This window comes from Python bivittatus, unplaced genomic scaffold (assembly GCF_059951505.1).
Source record: "Python bivittatus isolate LINGU-HERP-01145 unplaced genomic scaffold, Pbiv_v1 ctg000020_np1212, whole genome shotgun sequence".
NCBI lineage: Eukaryota > Metazoa > Chordata > Lepidosauria > Squamata > Pythonidae > Python > Python bivittatus.
In genome coordinates, this window is record NW_028277030.1 from 48,267,501 (window position 1) to 48,287,627 (window position 20,127).

At 38.3% G+C, this 20,127-nt stretch overlaps 1 protein-coding gene across 7 annotated transcripts in view; it reads right to left on the reverse strand.

Moving 5' to 3' along the window:
- The window catches only part of SYNCRIP (synaptotagmin binding cytoplasmic RNA interacting protein), a 22,602-nt gene extending 3,512 nt beyond the window's left edge, over positions 1–19,090 (reverse strand). For 4 of the 7 annotated variants that reach the window (XM_007427856.4, XM_007427855.4, XM_007427854.4 and 1 more), the window contains exons 1-11: positions 18,862–19,090; positions 17,327–17,486; positions 16,554–16,672; positions 16,317–16,424; positions 14,480–14,593; positions 14,215–14,391; positions 11,007–11,142; positions 9,932–10,137; positions 6,740–6,889; positions 5,365–5,486; positions 1–255 (exon numbers count right to left, since the gene is read on the reverse strand). The exon at positions 1–255 is cut by the window's left edge. In XM_007427856.4, the coding sequence (XP_007427918.1) occupies positions 1–255; positions 5,365–5,486; positions 6,740–6,889; positions 9,932–10,137; positions 11,007–11,142; positions 14,215–14,391; positions 14,480–14,593; positions 16,317–16,424; positions 16,554–16,672; positions 17,327–17,474 (1,535 nt within the window). In that variant the 5' untranslated portion in view covers positions 17,475–17,486; positions 18,862–19,090. The remainder of the gene's footprint in view (positions 256–5,364; positions 5,487–6,739; positions 6,890–9,931; positions 10,138–11,006; positions 11,143–14,214; positions 14,392–14,479; positions 14,594–16,316; positions 16,425–16,553; positions 16,673–17,326; positions 17,487–18,861) is intronic. The other 3 variants (XM_007427858.4, XM_007427857.4, XM_007427859.4) reach the window with 3 other exon arrangements.
- Between the last annotated feature and the right edge of the window lie 1,037 nt (positions 19,091–20,127).

Sequence of the window (20,127 nt, forward strand, 5' to 3'; positions counted from 1 at the left end):
CGACCTCTGGAAAGAGCAGCACCCCTTGCTCCTCTACCACCCCTTCCTCTAGCTCCAACTTGAAAATCTTCATAACCATAGTAAGGATCTTCATATCCACCACGATAGTTATGGTAGTCATAGCCATAGTAATCATAATAATCTTCATATCCATAGTAGTCAGGAGGATATCCATAGCCACCTCTACCTCCTCGACCTCTACCTCTTGTTGGTGGGGGCATATGAGGAGGGCCATAGTAGTAATAATCATCATACCTGGTAAGAAATATTTTAAAAATACAAAATTTTAATCCCATCCCATGCACTTAATAGAAAACACATTTATGTTATCCACATTATTTCATAGTTAAAAACACTTTCCTCAAACAACAGAACTGGTAGTCCTCATTTAATGACTGCCTCGTTTAGTGACCATTTGCAGTTACGACGGTGATGAAAAAGTAACTTTACGACCAATCCTCGCATTTACGACCTTCGCAGGTCTGTAAAGCAAAGGAAAGCTGAAGTAAGATCATAAGCACAGTCGTGGTTTCATTTAGCGACCGCTTTGCTTAACGACAGAATTGCTGGCCCCAATTGTGATCACTAAACAAGGACTACCTGTAGTATGTTTGACTCTACTATTATATCTCAAGATATTCGATGCAACATTGATGGATTCAGAAGGCTATCTATGGCAGGCAACTACCTTTCATGAATTTTACCAGTTCAACTATTTTCACCCATTTTTTAAAAAAATGTAGATTAACATTATTAACAAAATCACATACCTCAGTTTTTATTTTACTAATATGAAAGTCAAGAATAGGACACACTATTTCTAAGACAGTGCATATTCTTAAGATAATCTAACTAGGAAAGATCTCTTTGTTAATAAGCAGTGCACTAGGATTGTCATGCAGTCCTCAATAATCCTGTTCAATAATGGACCAGGGTACTAATCCAGGCAAACAAGGACACTCAGCAAAAAAAAAGCTGCATTAAAACATCCAAAATAGACTGCCAGAAAAGCTAGAATAGATTTTTGGAACAGAGTATGGCATCTGCAAGTGTTTTTTTCCCCCTTTTCATTAATATGGAGCATCTGATTGGTTGGCCTAAGGGGAGGGGGGATATTGGCACATTGACTTCATGATATGTTGGCTCCGCTGAGTCTGATTTGTTCACCCTATCCCTAAACTATTATATTAGAACACTTCCACAAGAGCAGGTGAGGCATCTTTAGAACCTGTCATCAGTGAAGTATTTCCTTCCAAATACCATCTGATCATTAAGATCTCTGTGCCATTTCATTCCCATTGTATATAGATTTAGGAAGAGAGGAATGTAAATTGGTTAGAAGTTGAAAAAATAGGGAATTTTAATGTTCCCTTTTATTACTCCTAGTCTTTCTCCATTCCCTCGCAAAAATGGCAAATGTTTTTTTTCTCTCCCTTTCCATACCAAGGGTAACAAAACAGTACTTCTAGTTTGTGCTTCAGATTAAACTAAAAAATCAAAGACTAAATTAGGAACAAGAACTGCTATACAGAGGGAAAAGATAATTTTCTAGTAGGGACATGCAAAGTATTGCATCATAAAACAGCTATCTCATGTTTCAAACAGATTTTTCTGATGCATCACAACTGTTTCAAGCTCGAAACACTTCTGGAAAGACTGGTACAACTTGTTGCAAACTGAACAAGTTACAAATTTGAGGTGTTTCGCATACCCCATTTTTCTAGCTTTTAAAACTGACTAATCAAAAGTCAAAAGCTAAGCGTGATCAGTGTTTTAATGGGGTACCAAGGACCATAAGCTAAACTGAAAAGTCAAAAATGGAAAACTGCCAAGGTTAGCAAGAAAATCTATATAGTCAGTAGGAGTCAAACTGAACCTGAGGGAATTTTTTTTCTTTAAAAAAAAAAAAGGCAGATGTTTGCTACATTGTTCCTCTGGTTTGCCAGTAAAAGGGGTGATGAGGATATTTAATTTTAAAAAGTAGACTTGTACCTTACTCAAATCTTTAGAATTTTTTTTATTATATCTTTTTAATCACTAGGTAAAAAAAAAAAAATTAGTCCATTACAGTAACAATGCAGAGGTATCAATTACTTATCCTGTTGAGAAATAAATAGCTTTCAGCCCACTAGGACATGGGATGGGAGAAAAAGATGCAAGATCTTAACAGGTTTGCATATACACTTGTTGCAGAACCCTAGAATCTTATAACTTAATTCTTCTTCTTCCCTATATCCTGTTGTCCCAAGATCACACATTTTAAACTAGTGATTTTCAGCAATAAATATAGGATTCCATAGGGACAATTACAATATAGAGCTTTATAGTTACAGTATCTACAGAAGCAAATGTTTACACATTATAACACAGTTTTGACCAGCTACAGGACAGATGTCCAGATACTTTATCATCTGCTTTTTCAATGCAGAAGGTTAGCCCAAGTGCTAACTCTTCCCCCTTGAAAGAGGAAGAGTTATGGATAAAGCAGGAAGATTCTGAGGGTCTGCACAGTGGCCCCACAGGTTGGTGATTCCTCATCTCTGCTCTACATGCACACAACATAAAGAACAGCGAGGGAGCATAATAAATAACTGTCCAAGAAATAGAATGGCAAGAAGTCTTAAGAATGAACCAAGATGTATAGCAATCAATACTATAGAAATGTTTCCATTATGTAAGTTAAGGCAGGCCCCTACATAAAAAGGACAGAGTGTTTTTATGTGTAGTACTGATACCCAGAAATTTCTTTTTTCATTAGGTCAGATTTGGTAATTTTGCTGTCTGCCTTTAGAAAAATTGATAAAATGTTTCAGTAGGTGTGCTTGTAATGTGTGGGTTTTTAAAATTGTTTTTTATCTCCTTTGTTTAAACTTTGTGTGTGCTGTGATTAAAGTTAGCAACTTTCCATTTTTTTGTGTGTTTAAAGTTGAAACAGGTTAGGATGCCATATCTGTGAAAAGAAGCACTATATACTATACAATTAAAACAGAGTTCAGCACTTATGGTCAGCAAAGTTCACTCTGTAAAAAAATTGTTTCACACAAACTATGCAGGCAGACCAAGTGTGTATTTTAACTATTAAAAACACAAATCTGATTGAAGTCAGCGTTAAATCCTAGAAAGCAGCAAAATGTCAGAACTGCCAGGCTACTTTAACTGATCAACAAGCCAATGTTCCAATGTAACCAACTTCTGCTCACATGAGGCCTATCCCTAAATCTTTTCATTAATCTGTTTTGGAAGACATTCCAACCTTCTGGAACAAATGTAAATGGCAAGCAGATAGATGGAATGCAAATGAAGAATCCAATCCTGTGGCAAGGACTGTTTCATCAATGAATTACTTAAAAATTCATAAACTTTTAATGAGCTCATGCAAGAACCAGAGACGATTATTTGAATAACACTTCCAAAACTGGGTTTCATGGGATACAACCCTGTTTATGCTGTCTGTGTAAAATTTAACTTGGTAACAGTTGGCTAGTCTTTCTTTATATAGGTAAACTAAGAACCATTCAATTTCTTGAATAAGATTCATAATAGGTTTCTTTTTACAAAACATTGAGTTTTGATTTCTGTTTATTATCCTCAAACTCTTAAGGTTGTAACATATCTAGGAGTTACAGCTTATTTACGAATTTTTACAGCAGTTACTTAAACAAGTACAGGTAGTTCTCACTTACTGACCGCAATTAGGAGTGACAACTCCACCACCAACTCTGTTGTGAAACATCACGTGACCATGCCAGACTTATGACATCAGTTCCACTGTGGTCATTAAGTGAATCATTGTGGGACATCACATGACCGCGACTTGTAACTTCCTGCCAGCTTCCCCATTGACTTTGCTTGTTAGAAGCTGGCTGTGAAGGTTGCAAACGGTGATCATGTGACAGCGGGACTCTGCAACTGTCATAAATGCAAGCTGGTTGCGAAGCGCCCGAATTGCAATCACATGACCACTGCATTGGCTGCAAGTTCAAGGACCGGTCGTAAACCTACTTTTTCAGTGCCATCGTAACTTTGAACAGTTGCTGATCTAGGCAGTTGGTAAGCGAGGACTTCCTATGTACAATCAGTGTACAATCAGTGTTGTGCAGCCTATTTTAATATTTTATGCTTGCATAAGAGGGGTCACCATTATTTTTTATCATTAATATTTAAAAATAAAACAAAACTGGAATTTTCATGTTGAGAAATGACCAGAAGAATTATTGTATAACATTAGAAAGGCAAAACTGTATCTGAGTTGCAACAGCAGAATACTGAACATTTCTCACTTGAATTAAGGGGGGTGGGAGGAAAAGACAAAAAAAGGAGGGACCCTACTGAACAATTGGTCAAATGTTTTAATTTTGTGCATGTGATAAATTACCACTCCCTTCCCTACTTTCTTTTCCTTTTTTCGTATACTATGAACTGTGCTATCTCTAATTAGATAATTTGTTAAAAATCTAATTAGTTCAATGCATTTAAACACAATAAAAAAGAAACAAGCTTAAACTTAAATTATCAGCTAACATTGTCTGTGAAAGACTAATAGCTCATCATATACACAGAACCTAATGTAGCTTAGGCTATCAAAAATATGTATAAGCATGGCAGCCTACATTTTAAAAAATACTTAAGTACATGCTGTCCACAAATATTTTCATATCAAGAATAAAGGAATCTCTGCTGATTTTTCTAACCAGAAATACATAGATCAGAGTAAACATTCCCTCTACTTCTTTTGTTCTAAACAACTAACCCAGAGAAATGTTCTTTAATATTTTGTGTAAGTTTGACTCAAGGATATTGCTTTCTATGATTTAGAATTTTTTTCTCATGACCAATATGGCAACTGCCGCTCATGATTAATAAAGACAGCATGTAAGAGTAAAATGAAGGAACAAAGCAATGAATAGGTATGGAATTTGTTTGATAGGAACATTAAGACATCCTCATGGTCAACTGTATACCTCTGCTGTTTTTAGAAGAAACATCTAGACATCCATAGTATTTTTCACCTATCCCTATATTATTCCGGGGGGGCGGGGGGAGTTTTCACTTGATCACATATAATTAAAATAATGCATATACAGGATGGCATTCTACTTTATCATCTGCAGGTATTATTCTGTTAACACAGTTATTCTTTCTCTACTATTAATAGACCAAAAGTAAGGCCAGCACTTATACTCTAGGAAAAGCATGCATTAAAAAAGGTGATATACTGACAACTGTCATCACAGAATGCAAGTATACATATTTTTTCGGACAAGCTACAATATAGCCATTAACAGGTACATTCTGCCTTAGCACCAGAATTCTACGTATTTCAGCTAGTGTTAAATGCATTAAAATCATGCTTTTTGTCCTTACATTTGATTCTTAGCAGCTTGTCTCTGTGCTTTCCGTTCTTTCCTTTTTTGATCTGGTGGCTTTGCAAACACAATTTCAATGTTTTCTCCTTCTAAATCTTTGCCATTCATTCCTTCCATAGCCTATAAAGAATGCAATTTGCAATCATTCTTACCAAAGTAGTCTTATAAAAACAGCATACAAGCTATATGTATAATAAGAGGAGTACTGATGGTACTACGTAGAACACACAAGACCACCTCCTCTCCCACTAAAAGCTCTAATGCGTCTTAAATTTTCATGTGTAAGATTTCAAAATATTCTCTGCAGCCATGAAAACCAAGAACGAACATTTCTAAGCTGTAAAATAGACATAAAAACAAAAAAGTATTTTGCAATTCCACATTTGCACATAATACTAAATAAATATTAAAATTTCAAGAATTCTACAAACCAACACCAAAGGCAACTGCATGCTCATATAGTAATAAAACATATCTATTAAATAGCCCTCATACAATTATATCAAAGCCAAGTATTTTATAACTTTGAAATCTAGAATTAAATCTAGAGTTTATCAGCTGAAGGAAGTTTATACTGCATAGCTGGGCAACCAAGTGTCCAAGACAACCCCTCACTACCCCTGGAGTGAGAAGGGAGGGGAGCAGAATTTCAGTATATTTTGGACTGACTCCTAACAAAAGTCATAGCACCCACTTCACACTTTAATTCACAAAAACTATTTTTTTACAGGAATCTGACATCATTCACGTAAAATCTGAAGCTAACTGATTTACTTAGTATAATTTACTTGAGTTTACTGATTTACTATCCTGGCAACGGTTGGTCTTCTTGTTTGCTCATACTTAACAATTCTTCAGATTATTTATGAGGGCAATGGGAATTAATGGCTTTAAAATGGCAAACTATTGGGAGTGATAGTTATACCTTCCCTTATTTCTGAGTAGTAACATACAAACAGAACCTGGAATGTGACAACACAAAGGTTATAGTACATTGTAGCATAAATTTTAAGTAAGCTTATGACAGATTTCTGAAGAAACTGTCATTGAAAGTCTATTTGTGATTGCAGCAGAATATAAATGCGATAAATATCTGAGAGCCAATTCCATGTAGTAGTTAAGGTGCCGGACTAGAAACCAGGAGATTGAGTTCTAGTCCTCCCTTACATATGAAAGATAGCTGGGGAACTATGGGCTAGTTGCGCCCTCTCAGCCCAAACCAACTTACACAGTTATAGTGGGGAAAACAGGAGGTAGAAGCATTACATATGCCACTTTGAATTCTACAAAACAAAGGCACAACATAAATATAAATATAAATCTAGTACATAAATGAAACAGTTCAGTTATAACTACCAGGAATAAAAACATACCTTTACAGCGCCATCACGCTCATCAAAATGAATAAAAGCATAATCTTTTAGTTTTTTCACCCTCTCCAGTTTTCCAAACTGACTAAAAGCCTTTTCTAGTATTTCCTCTGTGACTGAATTTGCAAGATTCCGTACAAATAACACTTTCACCTAAAACAAAGCATTGCGTTAATTCATGAATCTTTGTTACCAGTGTATTATTGCAAACAATGAAACAAGCATATACACCAGATATACACAAGGTACTTATTTAGCTTTTCCAAAAATTAATTGTGATTTGGTTAAGTCATAACTGGACACAGACTAAAACTGGCTTAATTTACAAATAATTTTCTTGGCTGGACTACTGCAGTGCAATCTACGAGGGGCTGTCCTTGAAGAACATTCAGAAGCTTCCACTGGCCCAGAATGTGGCAACATATGTAGTTTCGGGTGCACTGTGGTATGCCCATGTAACACCATTGCTATGTGAGCTGCACTAGCTTTGGATTCAATTCAAGATACTTGCTGTCACCTTTACAGCCCTACATGGCATGGATCAGGTTACTTGCAGGATTGTCTCTGGTGGTTTATGGTACAGGTAGTCCTCGCTTAACAACCATTCATTCAGCAACTGTCCAATGTTACAACAGCGCTGAACAAATGGTACTTACACCTGGCCCTCAAAGTTACAGCTGTTGCAGCAGCCCCATGGTCACGTTATCAAAATTTATGACTGCAGGGGGCTCTTCAACTGCTCCCCACCTATCTCCCATCTCTGCCCTTTTGGCCACCCTGCATGCCTCATCAGCAGTGGGAGGAAGAAGACAGCAAAGGTCAGCTGGGGTGTCAGAGGTGGCCCAAAGGGTAGAGATGGGGGTAGGTAGGTGGGATGGGGAGTTAAAGCAGAGGCAAACATGGCAGAGCAGGAGAAGTGTGAGGTCCTGGCCTAATGACCGCAACCAGGACTACCCGAAACTGCTGTCACTCAGCAGTAAGGTCACATGGTTTTGCCTAATGACATCGCTTAGTGACAGAAATTCCAGTCCCAATTAGGGTCGTTAAGCAAGGACTACCTGTAATCCCCATAATCCCCAGATCCAGCACAGTGGGCATGGTCCAGGTCCCCTCAATGAAGCAATGTCATCTGGCAGGATCCAAGAGGTGTCCCTGCTTAGCTCAGGTGGCAGTTTCTTACTGATTTTTAAATAAAGGTAAATGGGGCAAGGCCTGGCTATTACCTAGATGGAAAACAACTAGAAAAATCCCATGTGTAGGGGAAAAAACCCCCTGAGATTTGGATGGTCCCTGACACTACTGGCTTTATGGAAGACTTTGAAGATCTGGCTTTCCCCCCAGGTATTGGGGCTGTGATGTTAGCAGGGGCAGTATACACTAGTATGTTGTATTCTGTCAGATAAATGTTTAAGGGTGACTTGCCTCATTTTTTAAAATTGGTTCTTGTTTGCTTACTGTGTTTTTGTATCTTTTTGTTCATTGCCCAGAGTTACATTAGTTAAGATAGGTGGGCATATGAATTTATTTCACTTCCAGATAAAAAAATGTTCTACAACAATTTTAATTACTTTTGTGCACTTATACTCTTACAATGCTATTTTTCACCTAGGCCTTTGGCAAGGGAGAGTAAGACCCCTTGCTTCATTCCATCCAGTCTGTCATTCTTGCCATCTTTTATCTTTTTTCTTCCTTTTCTTGGTTGTATTGTAATTTGTTTAGATTGTTGTGAACTGCCTAGAGAAGGGAGTCAGGCAGCATACATGTTTAATAAATTATGTTTATATTATGATGATGAATCTAAAGCTCAGGTTTAACTGCTGCAACACAGATGTGAAGACATTATTTGCCTTAGCAGAAAGTGAGCCAAATTAACCAGGTGCCTACTCCTGAAATTCTGAAATAAAAGTGGGACTTAACATCAGTAATTAACAAAAGCCCCACCAGTCGCAGGAGCAGAATTTGGTGCAGCATCACTTAGATAAATGAGGATGTTAAGGCTAGACTAAATAAAATACTAGTTTCTCACTGAGACAAAGCAGAAGTTTAAGTCATTCTCTGAACCTGTGCCAGTTATGACTATTCACCTCACCTGTCTAGTTTGATGCATGCCCAAGCCAAAAAAAAAAAAAAAAAAAAGCATATTAGCTCACTAATAGTCTCCACTCACCATGAACTAAGTAAATTTCAAGATAACAATGCCTAAGTAATGAACACTTAAAATACAAAATTCCTCTTTCTATCCCAGACCTGTCAGCGTTGTTAGTATTAATTTGGGTGTAAACCTGACTCTACAAGGAGCAAGGAGGACAATCTGCTCCTTCTAAAAGTCATCCCACAGAGTCAAGGGACTTTTGAGGACAATTCTGGAGATGGTGCAGAAGTTTCAGAAGGAAATGTAGGAGGATTTTTCCACTGGATCAAATGCTATTAATGAAGGTGAGCCCAGGATTCAGCTCTATTATTTGCATGCAAATTAACTAAGTCTCCTAAAAAGTCCATCATTGCTAATGCTCAGCTTGAGCCTGTGATGAAACCCTGTAACTTGTGTCAACTGAAAAGCCTGCTGCATCCTTTGCTCAAAAAAAATCAAGTGAGGCAGCCAAAGAAAAAAGATCACACTGAGAACATAACATAAGAAAAACATGGAAGTTTAAGAAAACAACTTGACAAAACTGAATGCTATGCTGTAACAGACTTCATAGATAATATGCCACAGCAAAAACAGGGGGATGGTGGAAGGCTGACAAGGTGTCACCCACATTGAACGCTTACATCTTTTGACAGGGTCATGATCTAACCCCTACAGGAAAAATGAAGAAACTAGTGAACACTGTTTTATTAATGGATTAAGATACTATGAGATCAAATAAGAAAATATATAACTAAAGGGTTTAGGAAATATTTCACATTCCATGGATGAAACTGTATAAGTTAAATATAAAAACTGAAATATGAAACAGCATAAGAGAAGTGACCAATAGTTACTGGAAACTTTGCACCTTCTTTGAAAACAGATTATAAAATTTTTATAAACTATTTTGTGTAAAACATCTCATTCAGGGCAGGGACAGTAAATGTAATTAGCTATTTTACAGAACAGAATCTATGTGCTTATGATATACATCAACAATCACAATCTTCGCAAATCAGTAGAAACAAATGTACATTATTTTTACTACCCTCATAAATGTTTACCTTTGCCATCACTTCAGGATCTGGATCTTCTATGGGGTCAGCCCATTCAACTGTAACAACATTACCCCAAACTTTCACTTTTCCACTCATTAATCTACGCCTGGCTTGAGCTGCTGTTTTGTGATCTTCATATTCAAGGAAACAAAAGCCTCTGTTCTTTTTTTTGTCATCAGGTTGGTGATACAATATTACATCTGTGAGACCCTCTGAAATTGAAGCCAGTCATATACATTTAACTGAACCATTGCAGTCATAAATGTAACATTTCTAAAAATTAAAAATAGGTATTATGACATTGTTTTAATAGCTAGCTTTAAACATTTCCCTTTTAATTTGTCCCATATATTTGCTCCCATATATGGATATGTGGGAGAGTGTTACTCCAGGGTGCCAGGAGTTTTTATTGTGTTTGTGTTTTTTAAAAATGTTTTTATTATTTTGTAAGGTGCCCAGTGTTGTGGTTCACAATATAGGCACCTATATAAATCTTTTATATATATAATAAAGTTCCTCCCTGCAAAATGTACCTGCAAAACTGTAAAGAAACTTAATTTCCAATGTAAATTGTTTCATAAAGAGAATCAGCTCCAATTTAAAAGGACAAAAGATGCACAAAGCACTTACATGGATTTGGATATGGAGCCCAATGAAATAGTTCAATCAATAAATACAGTATTTATGTCACACTATGCCAAGCTGGTATACAAGACCACTTAAAACAAGTTGTTGTGATGAAATTTTCATCTTCTGAATACTTTACAGCTTATATGGCAAGAACAAATGTCCCCCTAAAATGGTAGCTGTTCCAATAGCCAACCAACTCCATTGCCAGGGAATGCAATGCTGAAACAAATCTGGGAATGATCTCTCAAACTTCAGCAAAGACAAGTGGAACAGCAGTTTCTTATATTGTCCCCATCTCTTTTAACTTAACTTTATTCCTTATGATCTCAGTTTACAATGTCATCATCATCCAACATCAGCCGAAAGATGGTGATAAAGTTCATCACGGATCACTTTAACAGCAATTACATTATTTTATCTTCATTCCCTTCCAAAATGCTTAGTAACTTACCTGTTACTTTGCTAAATTCTTCTACAATTTGCTCCTTGGTTTTACTCTTAGGAATAGAGCCAACAAAGAGCCTATTATTGGCCACAGAGATACATACTCCAATGTGTTTTCCAGAACGAATTTCATGATTGTTATACTAGAAGAAAGAAAGTTATATAACACAGATTACTCTTAAAGGTTTACTCTACTCACTGTACTTGATAAGTTTGGCTCATATACCTAAGGAACTTGAATGTTTGCTGCTGTTCAGCTCTTATATGAAAATTTGTTCTCACTTGTACAGACCATCATAGAGGGCCCTTAGCTACATTTAAGAATGAAAGTATTAAGAACACTATCAACAAAGAATCTTGAGGAACTGTAAAGACTTATAACTCTAGTACAGAATAAACTCCAATTTACAAAACTGTATATGTAATCTATTACTAATACAGGCCAAACAAAAAATTGCCAAAATTCATTTTCTCAACGCAGATACATGGAAATGTAGGGCCCATCCCGACCTCAAAACATGGAAAACCTGACACAATTGAATAGCTGCCATCCATGTCCACTGGAACAGGGAAAATACCCAGTGAAATCTGAGCACAGTTAACCTGCCCCTCCTGACTTCCAATATGACACTTAGTGGTAACAGACCAAGCTTCAGTTTATGTTGCAGTAGGATTCCTTCCTATTTAAACTATATTTCATCTAAAATGAAACAGAAGGCATTCTTCTGAATAAGAATGAATGAATGAGAGCCAGTTTGGTATATGGGTTAAGGTTCTCGCTTAGAACCAGGAGACTGTGAGTTCTAGGCCTCCCTTAATCATGAAAGCCAGCTGGGTGACTTTGGGCCAATCAGTCTCTCTCAGCCCAACTCACCTGACAGGGCTATTGTTGTGGGGAAAAATAGGAGGCAGGAGTATTAGATATGTTCATAACCGATAGATAGATAGATAGATAGATAGATAGATAGATAGATAGATAGATAGATAGATAGATGTAGGATAGTAGTTCTTAGCAATTTTTGAAGTTTTAGTAGTTGGACAACTCATTTCAACTGTCCATGGGGGAGGATTAATCTAAGTTAAAAGATTGGATCCAGACTTCATAAACTCACGTGAATCAATGACACTCAACGTAATCATGGTTTATGTTAATTCCTGCTTAGCTCAGATTTAAAGATCAATAAGAAACTGCCACCTAAGTGGGGCAAGGCTTGGCTACTATTAGATGGAAAATAACTAGAAAAATCCCACATGCTAGGAAAAAATCCCAGAAGACAACAGTAACAAACCACTTCCATATTGTTGTCAAGAAAACTGCATGGTTGTTTCCACTTAATTTTTTTTTTAAGTTTTACTTTTTAATGTAAATTCCAGAGATTTCAGTAGTATGATTAAGCCTAAGCCCAAACTATTCAATTCCACTATCACTGCCACATTAACCTCTGATCCTTTAAAGCAGTGGACATAACTCATAAGGAACAAGATACCAAGGAATTGGCATCTTTACTGCTTAACTATTTAAGAGTGGCAGAAGTAGCTGTAATAGTAATGTGAGAACTAAGGAATAATTAAACATCACGTAGAAAAGGGAATGCAACTCTAGGTCATAATTTTTATCACAAATGAGAATAGTCTAACTAGAGTTTGAAAGTCAAACATATTTTGTTCTCAAATGACTTAATGTATCATAGTTTGATTTTATACACAAAATATATTGCACATCTGTGGGCAAATTTTTCCTACAACAGGCCCTAAAACAGAACATTTTAGGAAACACAAGAGACATGTTAGATCCAAGGGCCTTGACTTCCCATATTAACAATGGGGCTGAGTCACTCATGTAGACCAGATTTAAGCTTGTGTAGTTACTTTTTCTATTGCTGCTTTTTAATATAAATTTTATTGAATTTTTTTCAATAATAATATTTTTTTCAATTTTTTCAAGTAAAACCCATAACAGAAAATAAAGAAAAATATTAAATAGTGAAAAAAGGAAATAGCAAAAGAAACAGGAAAGGGAGAGGAGAAGAGAGATTATAAAGCTACTTCCAATCTTCTTGACAGCGGTTATAGATACATTTATATTTTACCCTTTCTCTCTAAAGTTAAATCATAATTACCTTTCCATAAACCATCCTTTCTAATATTCAAACCTATAAATCACAAGTTCATTTTTCTCTTTTTTCAGCAAAAAGTCCATAAGAGGTTTCTAACCACTAATAAATGTAATATTGATTAGACAAAAACCTTGATTAAAGAAAGATCAAGTTACTTTTTCTATTGTTGGTGCTAACAAATCCCATGAACAAAAGCACCAAAAGTATCATTTCTCCATATTTCCATATTTTTTCCATATTCAAATTCTATGCTTTCAATAAAAGCCAAGTAATAATGTGCCAACAACCCCTCAATCTGTAGCACCCAAGTTTCTATAGAATTAAAGACCTAAGAATTCTATCACTTCCCAGAAACTTCCATGACAACACAAAAGTCAGCGTCAACACAAAAGTCATACTACACACCTCACCATGCTGCAAACACTAATAGGACTGTAGAAAACTTTGCTTATAGGGCAGAAAACAACAGCACCATTTAGTTATGCAGAAAAGATGGGTTATACTTAGTAGGACCCTTAACAAGTTTACCAATATTTTCAATATTCTGTTGGAAAATTTATGTGTATGCTTAAATCTATTAATGGTCAGCTACTGCCGTAGAGAAAAATACCAGCCAGTTTTACCTAATACACAACAACTTTAAAGGATTATTGTAGTTTCTATACCAGCTATATAGCAATGTAACACATTTACTACAAAATAAGCTCAACTGAATTTGCTTCTGAGCAAGTTATTTCTCAGGACTTACATCTGAGTAAGATGTATTGTATAGCTTATTGAAAATTAGAATGGATAAATATTCCCCTCTTTAAAAATAATCTGTCATTCCTGGCTCAGTATATGTTGCCTTTAAATAGCTGTATGGCAAAAACATCATGTGCTGAGTATTACTAACTAGAAAAGATAAAAAGTAGGTAAATAAAAGTAGGTCTTAAATTTTAATGTGTTTAGCAGAATACACAGGTTTCTGAAAGCCACTAGGCTTAAAAAATAAATTCTATTCTATATATTACAACATAAGCAGATTAAGACATTTCTTACAAACTGTCACAATAGTTGATTTTAAATTATCACAGAAAATCATAATGAAAAACTTACCAATTTAACAGCTTCCTGAGCTGCCTCTTTGTTACAAAATGTGACAAAAGCATATCCTCTGTTTAGACCTGTCAGGGGCTCCATCATTAAACGGAGATCCCAAATAGGCCCAGCTTTTTCAAATAACGGAACAAGTTCATCCTCGAATAAGTCCCTTGGAATTTTACCCACAAATATCTGTAACAACAAACCAAACACATTTTTTAAAAGTACAGCTATAAGCAGAGAAACATATTATGTTCTCCCAAAATGCTGTATCTCATACCTCAGTGCCAACAGAAGGCTGTTGTCCTGAATAGACACACTCTGGCGGAGGACCACCATACTTCCTCTGTCCAGTAGTCACATCAAGTGTATAACCCGTTCTCTCCAAAAGTGCCTTCAAAGACAGAGTTGTAAATCAAGTGTAACCATTCAATGAATACTAATAAAAATATCCTATTAACATAGAAGTATTTATTCTATAGTTCTACAACCTGTGTAAAAAATCTGTCTTAAAAAGCTGATTTTCCTATTTCCACCAAGTGCCTCGGTATTGGGTCATGCAACTGATATGTCAAGTGTGTCATTAGCAAATCTAATATTGGAGTGTAAACCACTTGGGTAAGAACCAGTGTAATGCCAATGAGTGAGACTGTCTCATCTTTCTAACCCCAAATCTGTTACAGAAAGCTCCCCGATTGCTTGAAGAACATCTGAGCAGAACCTGGTCTATGAAGAAATAATATAACATCTAAAGAAGTAATTCATACTCCTTGCAGATGCCATTTTTTTCTGTAGAACTAGAACACTAGACACAATGTGCCTCATTTTACAGCATCCTTCTTCAATTGCCCGTTGCATTTCAAATGCTGATTCAATTAGGAAAATCCATGTATTTAGATTCTAAGAGATAAAATTTATGAATCAAAGGATGAAGCATGCAGAATCCTCCTTTCAGACAAATGGGATTAAGAAGACATAGTTCATTTGGCACAACTGCAGCAATAGGTAGTACAAGAGAATTGCTGCAGCTTTTTATGGAACACCACTTTCACCTTTCTGCAAAGGACAGCTTTACATATACAAGCATGCATCCCTTCAACCAGTGTTTCTCAACCTTGGCAACTTGAAGATGTGTGGACTTCAACTCCCAGAACTCCCCAGCCAGCAATCCTGGGAGTTGAAGTCCACATGTCTTCATATTGCCAAGGTGGAGAAACACTACCTTAGACACTACTAAGAAACACTTCATCCCCCGCAAGCACATACATTTCAATTTCATTCAACAGTATGGAATTCAAAATAAGAACAAAACAAAAATTAGAAAGTCAAAGGAATGAACCTATATTACATGCAAATGTTATATTCAAATTATTTAAGCATTTCTGAAGTAATTTGCTTTTGAGTATATCATTCTGGGTCTATTCTTAACAATAAAAATACTTTTTTGTAATTTTTCCTATTAGAACCAGCTGAGATATTTGTGAGATATATTGCATAAAGATTTAAAATCAGTGAAGCACATCCTGTTCTACTGGTTTCATTAATCACTGAAAAGTTTGCAGTATTGGACTTTTTGTACCATCAGGTTGTGTTAGAATTAAGGTACTTACAACTACTAGTTTATACATAAAATCTCAGGTTACACTGCCAATGAAGTGGCAGTAAGAATTCATGGTTATTTGTATCAGTTATTCACATATATCCTCCAGAAGCAATATATATGTGAATCCTACAAATCATAGTACCATCATAAAGTGTAAAAAAAAAAATCAGTACAGAACACTGTCTGATTATACTGTACTAGTGTCAATTTACTTATTTTAGGTTCCAGAAGTACATTATCAATGGTACTCTGCCAGCACCTCCCTTAACAGGTATGAAAGAAGAGCTATTTCTGGATTTATATGGAAGATTATATGGTAAAGTGCACAAGATACAGCTACAGAAGCATATCCTAAACATAAAAAAAACTGAGCTGGTAAGCAGCACTGCAGGACAGACTATTATATTGATTTTGAATCACATCAATCTTCAGAAAAAGACACGTGTATACCCTTGTTACATCCATACTATTAAAGTGCCATGGGCTTAAGAAAAATAGTTTCTTAAAAACATACCTTGATTTTTGCCTCATCTGGTCCTTTGCTGGAATCTGCCACTTTGGTCCCTTGTTTTTCTCGCTGTCTATATGTTTTCATGACGCCACATAAAAAGGCACTTTTGTTCTAAAATAAATGATATGGATGGATTGAAAAAGATGTGAATTGAATTTTACAACGGAGCAGCCCAGGATCAAGCAGTTTCTGTACATATGCTGAAACAAATTAAACAGAAATACTTCCATGGTACCTTACCTGAACATGAGAGAGATCACTGTCTTTAAATTGCTGAAGCACTGCCAGTGCACCTTCTTCATTAAATTCCTTTAAAGCTTCAATAGCTCTTTCATCTAAATCACTGTGAGCAACTAGCCCTAGAAAAAGAAATATTATATTCTAGAATGTTTCACGTAACTATTACGATATACAGAAGTACATCAACGTCTCAGATTAATTACTATTTAGTATTAATTATGTTAGGATCTTTTCACATATTTAAATGCCAAAAACATTAATTTCTAGTTTATTCCTACTGAAACTTTAACTGTTAAGAAATTCTGGAAAAACTAATTGCATCTGAGTTTTTTGTTTCTAAAACAAACTTTGAAACTGATGAAAACACTCAACCATTCTACTGCACTTCAAAACTATGCTTCAGAACATAACTGAACACACTGTAGCCACTGCACCCAGGAATCCAAACAGTGATCAGAAAGGTTAACCAGAAGAGATATATACAATTATTACTTCACTACACAGTCCTCCAAAGACACACAACCATAATCCAATATGAACTATTCCTAAAGGTTTACATTCCAACTGCTTTCCCTCGCCACCACCCCTTCACTCAGTGCCAAAGGCTACCCTAAACTAATAGAAAATTTGCATGTTAATACTGATCACCCAAAAAATTAAGAAAACTGCAGTCCCCATACTTTTTTGTTTGGAAACCACAAAAAGTTGCTATTTTAGCCCAAAGCAAGGAAAGTCCAATAGAAAATAGTGAATTTGCAAGTTTTACATCTTACCTGCAACGTAAATTTCATCTAGTTTTTCAGCAACTTTCTGTGGTAAACCAGCATCAAGCAATGTCTGGAAATGCTCAGAATGGGTAACTGCAGCAGAAGTATCCATGGGCTCTTCAGTACCATTCCCATTAACATGTTCAGAAGCCATGTTTCCAGATATCTGTTCAAACGCAATAAGCATAATTAAGCTACAGACCTTAAAGCCAAACAATTCGGGTGTCAATATATGCAACTGCCTACAAGATACTTGCAGAGTTTAACCCATTTTCCCTATAGCTTTTGATATAAGAAAGCTTACAATCTTTTTTTTTTTCAAATGAAAGAACTAATAGTGCAAAGGAATATCCTGAAACCACAGCCAAACTCTCTGACTCACGTCTCTCTGAAACACGCCCTAGAAAGCTCCGAAGAAGTTATAAGTAGAACAAGCAGCAAAAGGCGGGGAAGAACGTGCAGACACCATCGCGATATAGCCATTCTCTATCTACTTTCACCCTAGCTGCTCTGTTCTACCTCTCACGAGACCCGTTCCTTGTCTACATTCAAGATGTATCGCCTTCCCGCCTCTCTGACAGGGCCTAAGCCGCCAGGCAAAAGGAACAAAGCGCTTTCTAATCCGCGCCCAATCTAGGTGGCGGCGGCTGCCGCCATAAGTCTGAGAGAAACACGTGCTCGGCGCGTTCAAATGTCTTACAACTTCCTCAAGCGACCAACTTCCCTCCCCCCCGGAAAAGCAGCCTTTCCCTCTCACCCCCCCCTTTTTCCCTCCGGGAGAAGAATTGCAACACCCTGAGCCCTATTTCGCCACGCGGATTGGGGGTGGGGGGGGAAGAGGAGAAAGCGAGAGAAGGTAAGAGAAGAAAATGAGCGCCCGACATCTGTCCGTGTCTTCCCTCCTCCCACCCCGGAACAATGCATACAAATCAGAGCTCCTCTCCTCAGCTGCTGCCGCCACCACCACCGCCCCGCCATGCGCTTCCAACTCCTGCGTGGAGAGTTGTTTCCCAAGCGAGCTTCCCCGCCGGCCCGCCCGTTACGTGACCCGAAGCAGGAGACAGCCCCAGCCCCACCACCACCGCCACATCGGCGGCGGCGGCGCCGGGAGTCCCTGCCCTGCTCCTTCCTTCCCACCCCACCCCACCGGCGCCTCGTGGCCAATGAATGGCGCTGGCGCCTGGACAATGAGGCACTTGGAGCCTTTTCGAGGACGGGGAGAAACAGGCAAGCGCGCGGAAGGGGTCCCGCACTCGCGCCATGCCTCTGGCCTAGCGTAGCCCGCCGCCAGGAGTCCTGGGTGCCTCGGAAGCGGTGGCGGCAGCAATACTGGCTGCACTGTCCAGGCCGCTGGCTCAAACCGTCCTCTTTGTTCAAGCCTCGCTCCATTTCCGACGAAGGCCGGCTCCCCCCGGGCACCCTTCCCTCGCGGTGTCTCCAGCCCGCGCCCGCTCCCTCCTCCCCGGGAGTTTTTTGGGATCCCCTTTTCCGTGCCCGACTCCCTCCCTCCCTCCGCCTGACAAGCCCCGGCGGTGGCTGACCTGTGTGGGTGAGCGGCGGGGGTGATGAATGGTGAGCGAAAGAGCTCCGGAGGGGGTGGTGGGGGCGCAGTGAAGGAGCTGCCCCTTCTCCGCTCCCTCAGCGTGTCCGGAGAATGTGCAGGAGCCTGCGTAAAATGGCGGCCGCTCGAGCGCTCACGCCGCTGCTGGCACCAGCCAACCCCAGCCCCCTTCCACTCGGCTCAGGCAGGGAGGGGAGAGGCGAGGAGGAGGAGGCGGCGCCGCGCGCGCGCTGGCGCAGCCCCAACGCCGGGGTCTCCCGAGCCGCTCCACAAGGGTTATCGCCCCGCCTGCTGCTGGGGAGCTGAGCTTGGAAGCAGGCGGCAACCAACCAGCAGGCGCACGCGCGGCTAGACCCATCCCTCGCGCTGCACGTTGTGGAGGAAGTTCGCCCGCCTCTTTGACAGGCTCCCGGCGGAGGCTCGGAAGATTGGGAGCGATGTGGGGCTCTCCCGAGATCCTGGGCGCTCCCTGGTGCAAATGAACAGTAATTTTACTCTCGGCTGCTTTTATGGCAGGCTCATTTGCGCGGGGGGGGGGGGGGTAATGAATTTCTGAATGGCTCTTTTGTATCGCTGAGAACATGAATAGGAATACTAGTAACGATAGGTAGCATATAAACATTGGAAGTATTCACTACTGTAGTTAAATAGTGAAACATCACATTTATTTAGAATGCACTCAGATCAGTGCAGGATGATCTTCATGGCAGGATATAATTCCAATTCAAGTAATTCACATTATCATTGTTATCAATCAGTTAAACAGGTCTGATAGAGTGGCGATGAAATACGATGTGAATTTTGCCAATTACTTCTGCCAATTACTGTTAAAAAGGACAGCTTTTTGTGCCTAAAACATAGTAATAATACCATGCAAAACTGGCTAGAAAATAAGTTCTGCAAGAACTATGTAACTATCATAAAAGGTGAATGCTTGATTATGTGCCATCCTTTTTTTACTCTTAGCAACCACATAGATTTTTCTCCATGACCCTAACCTGGTCCTTCAGGTTTTCCAATGGTGCGCACATCACCACTGTAACCCAGTCCATCCACCTTCCTGCTGGTCATCCTCACCCCTTTAAACTAGAGGCAATTACTTTGTCCAGGGAACTGCAATGGCTTCCTCTTCTATGTAACATTCATTTTTTTCCAATGGAAGTAAATGCAAGACAGCACACTGCAAAATTACAACATGCTATATAATATTATATAAAACTATAGGCCCAGTCCAATTAAGAAAACT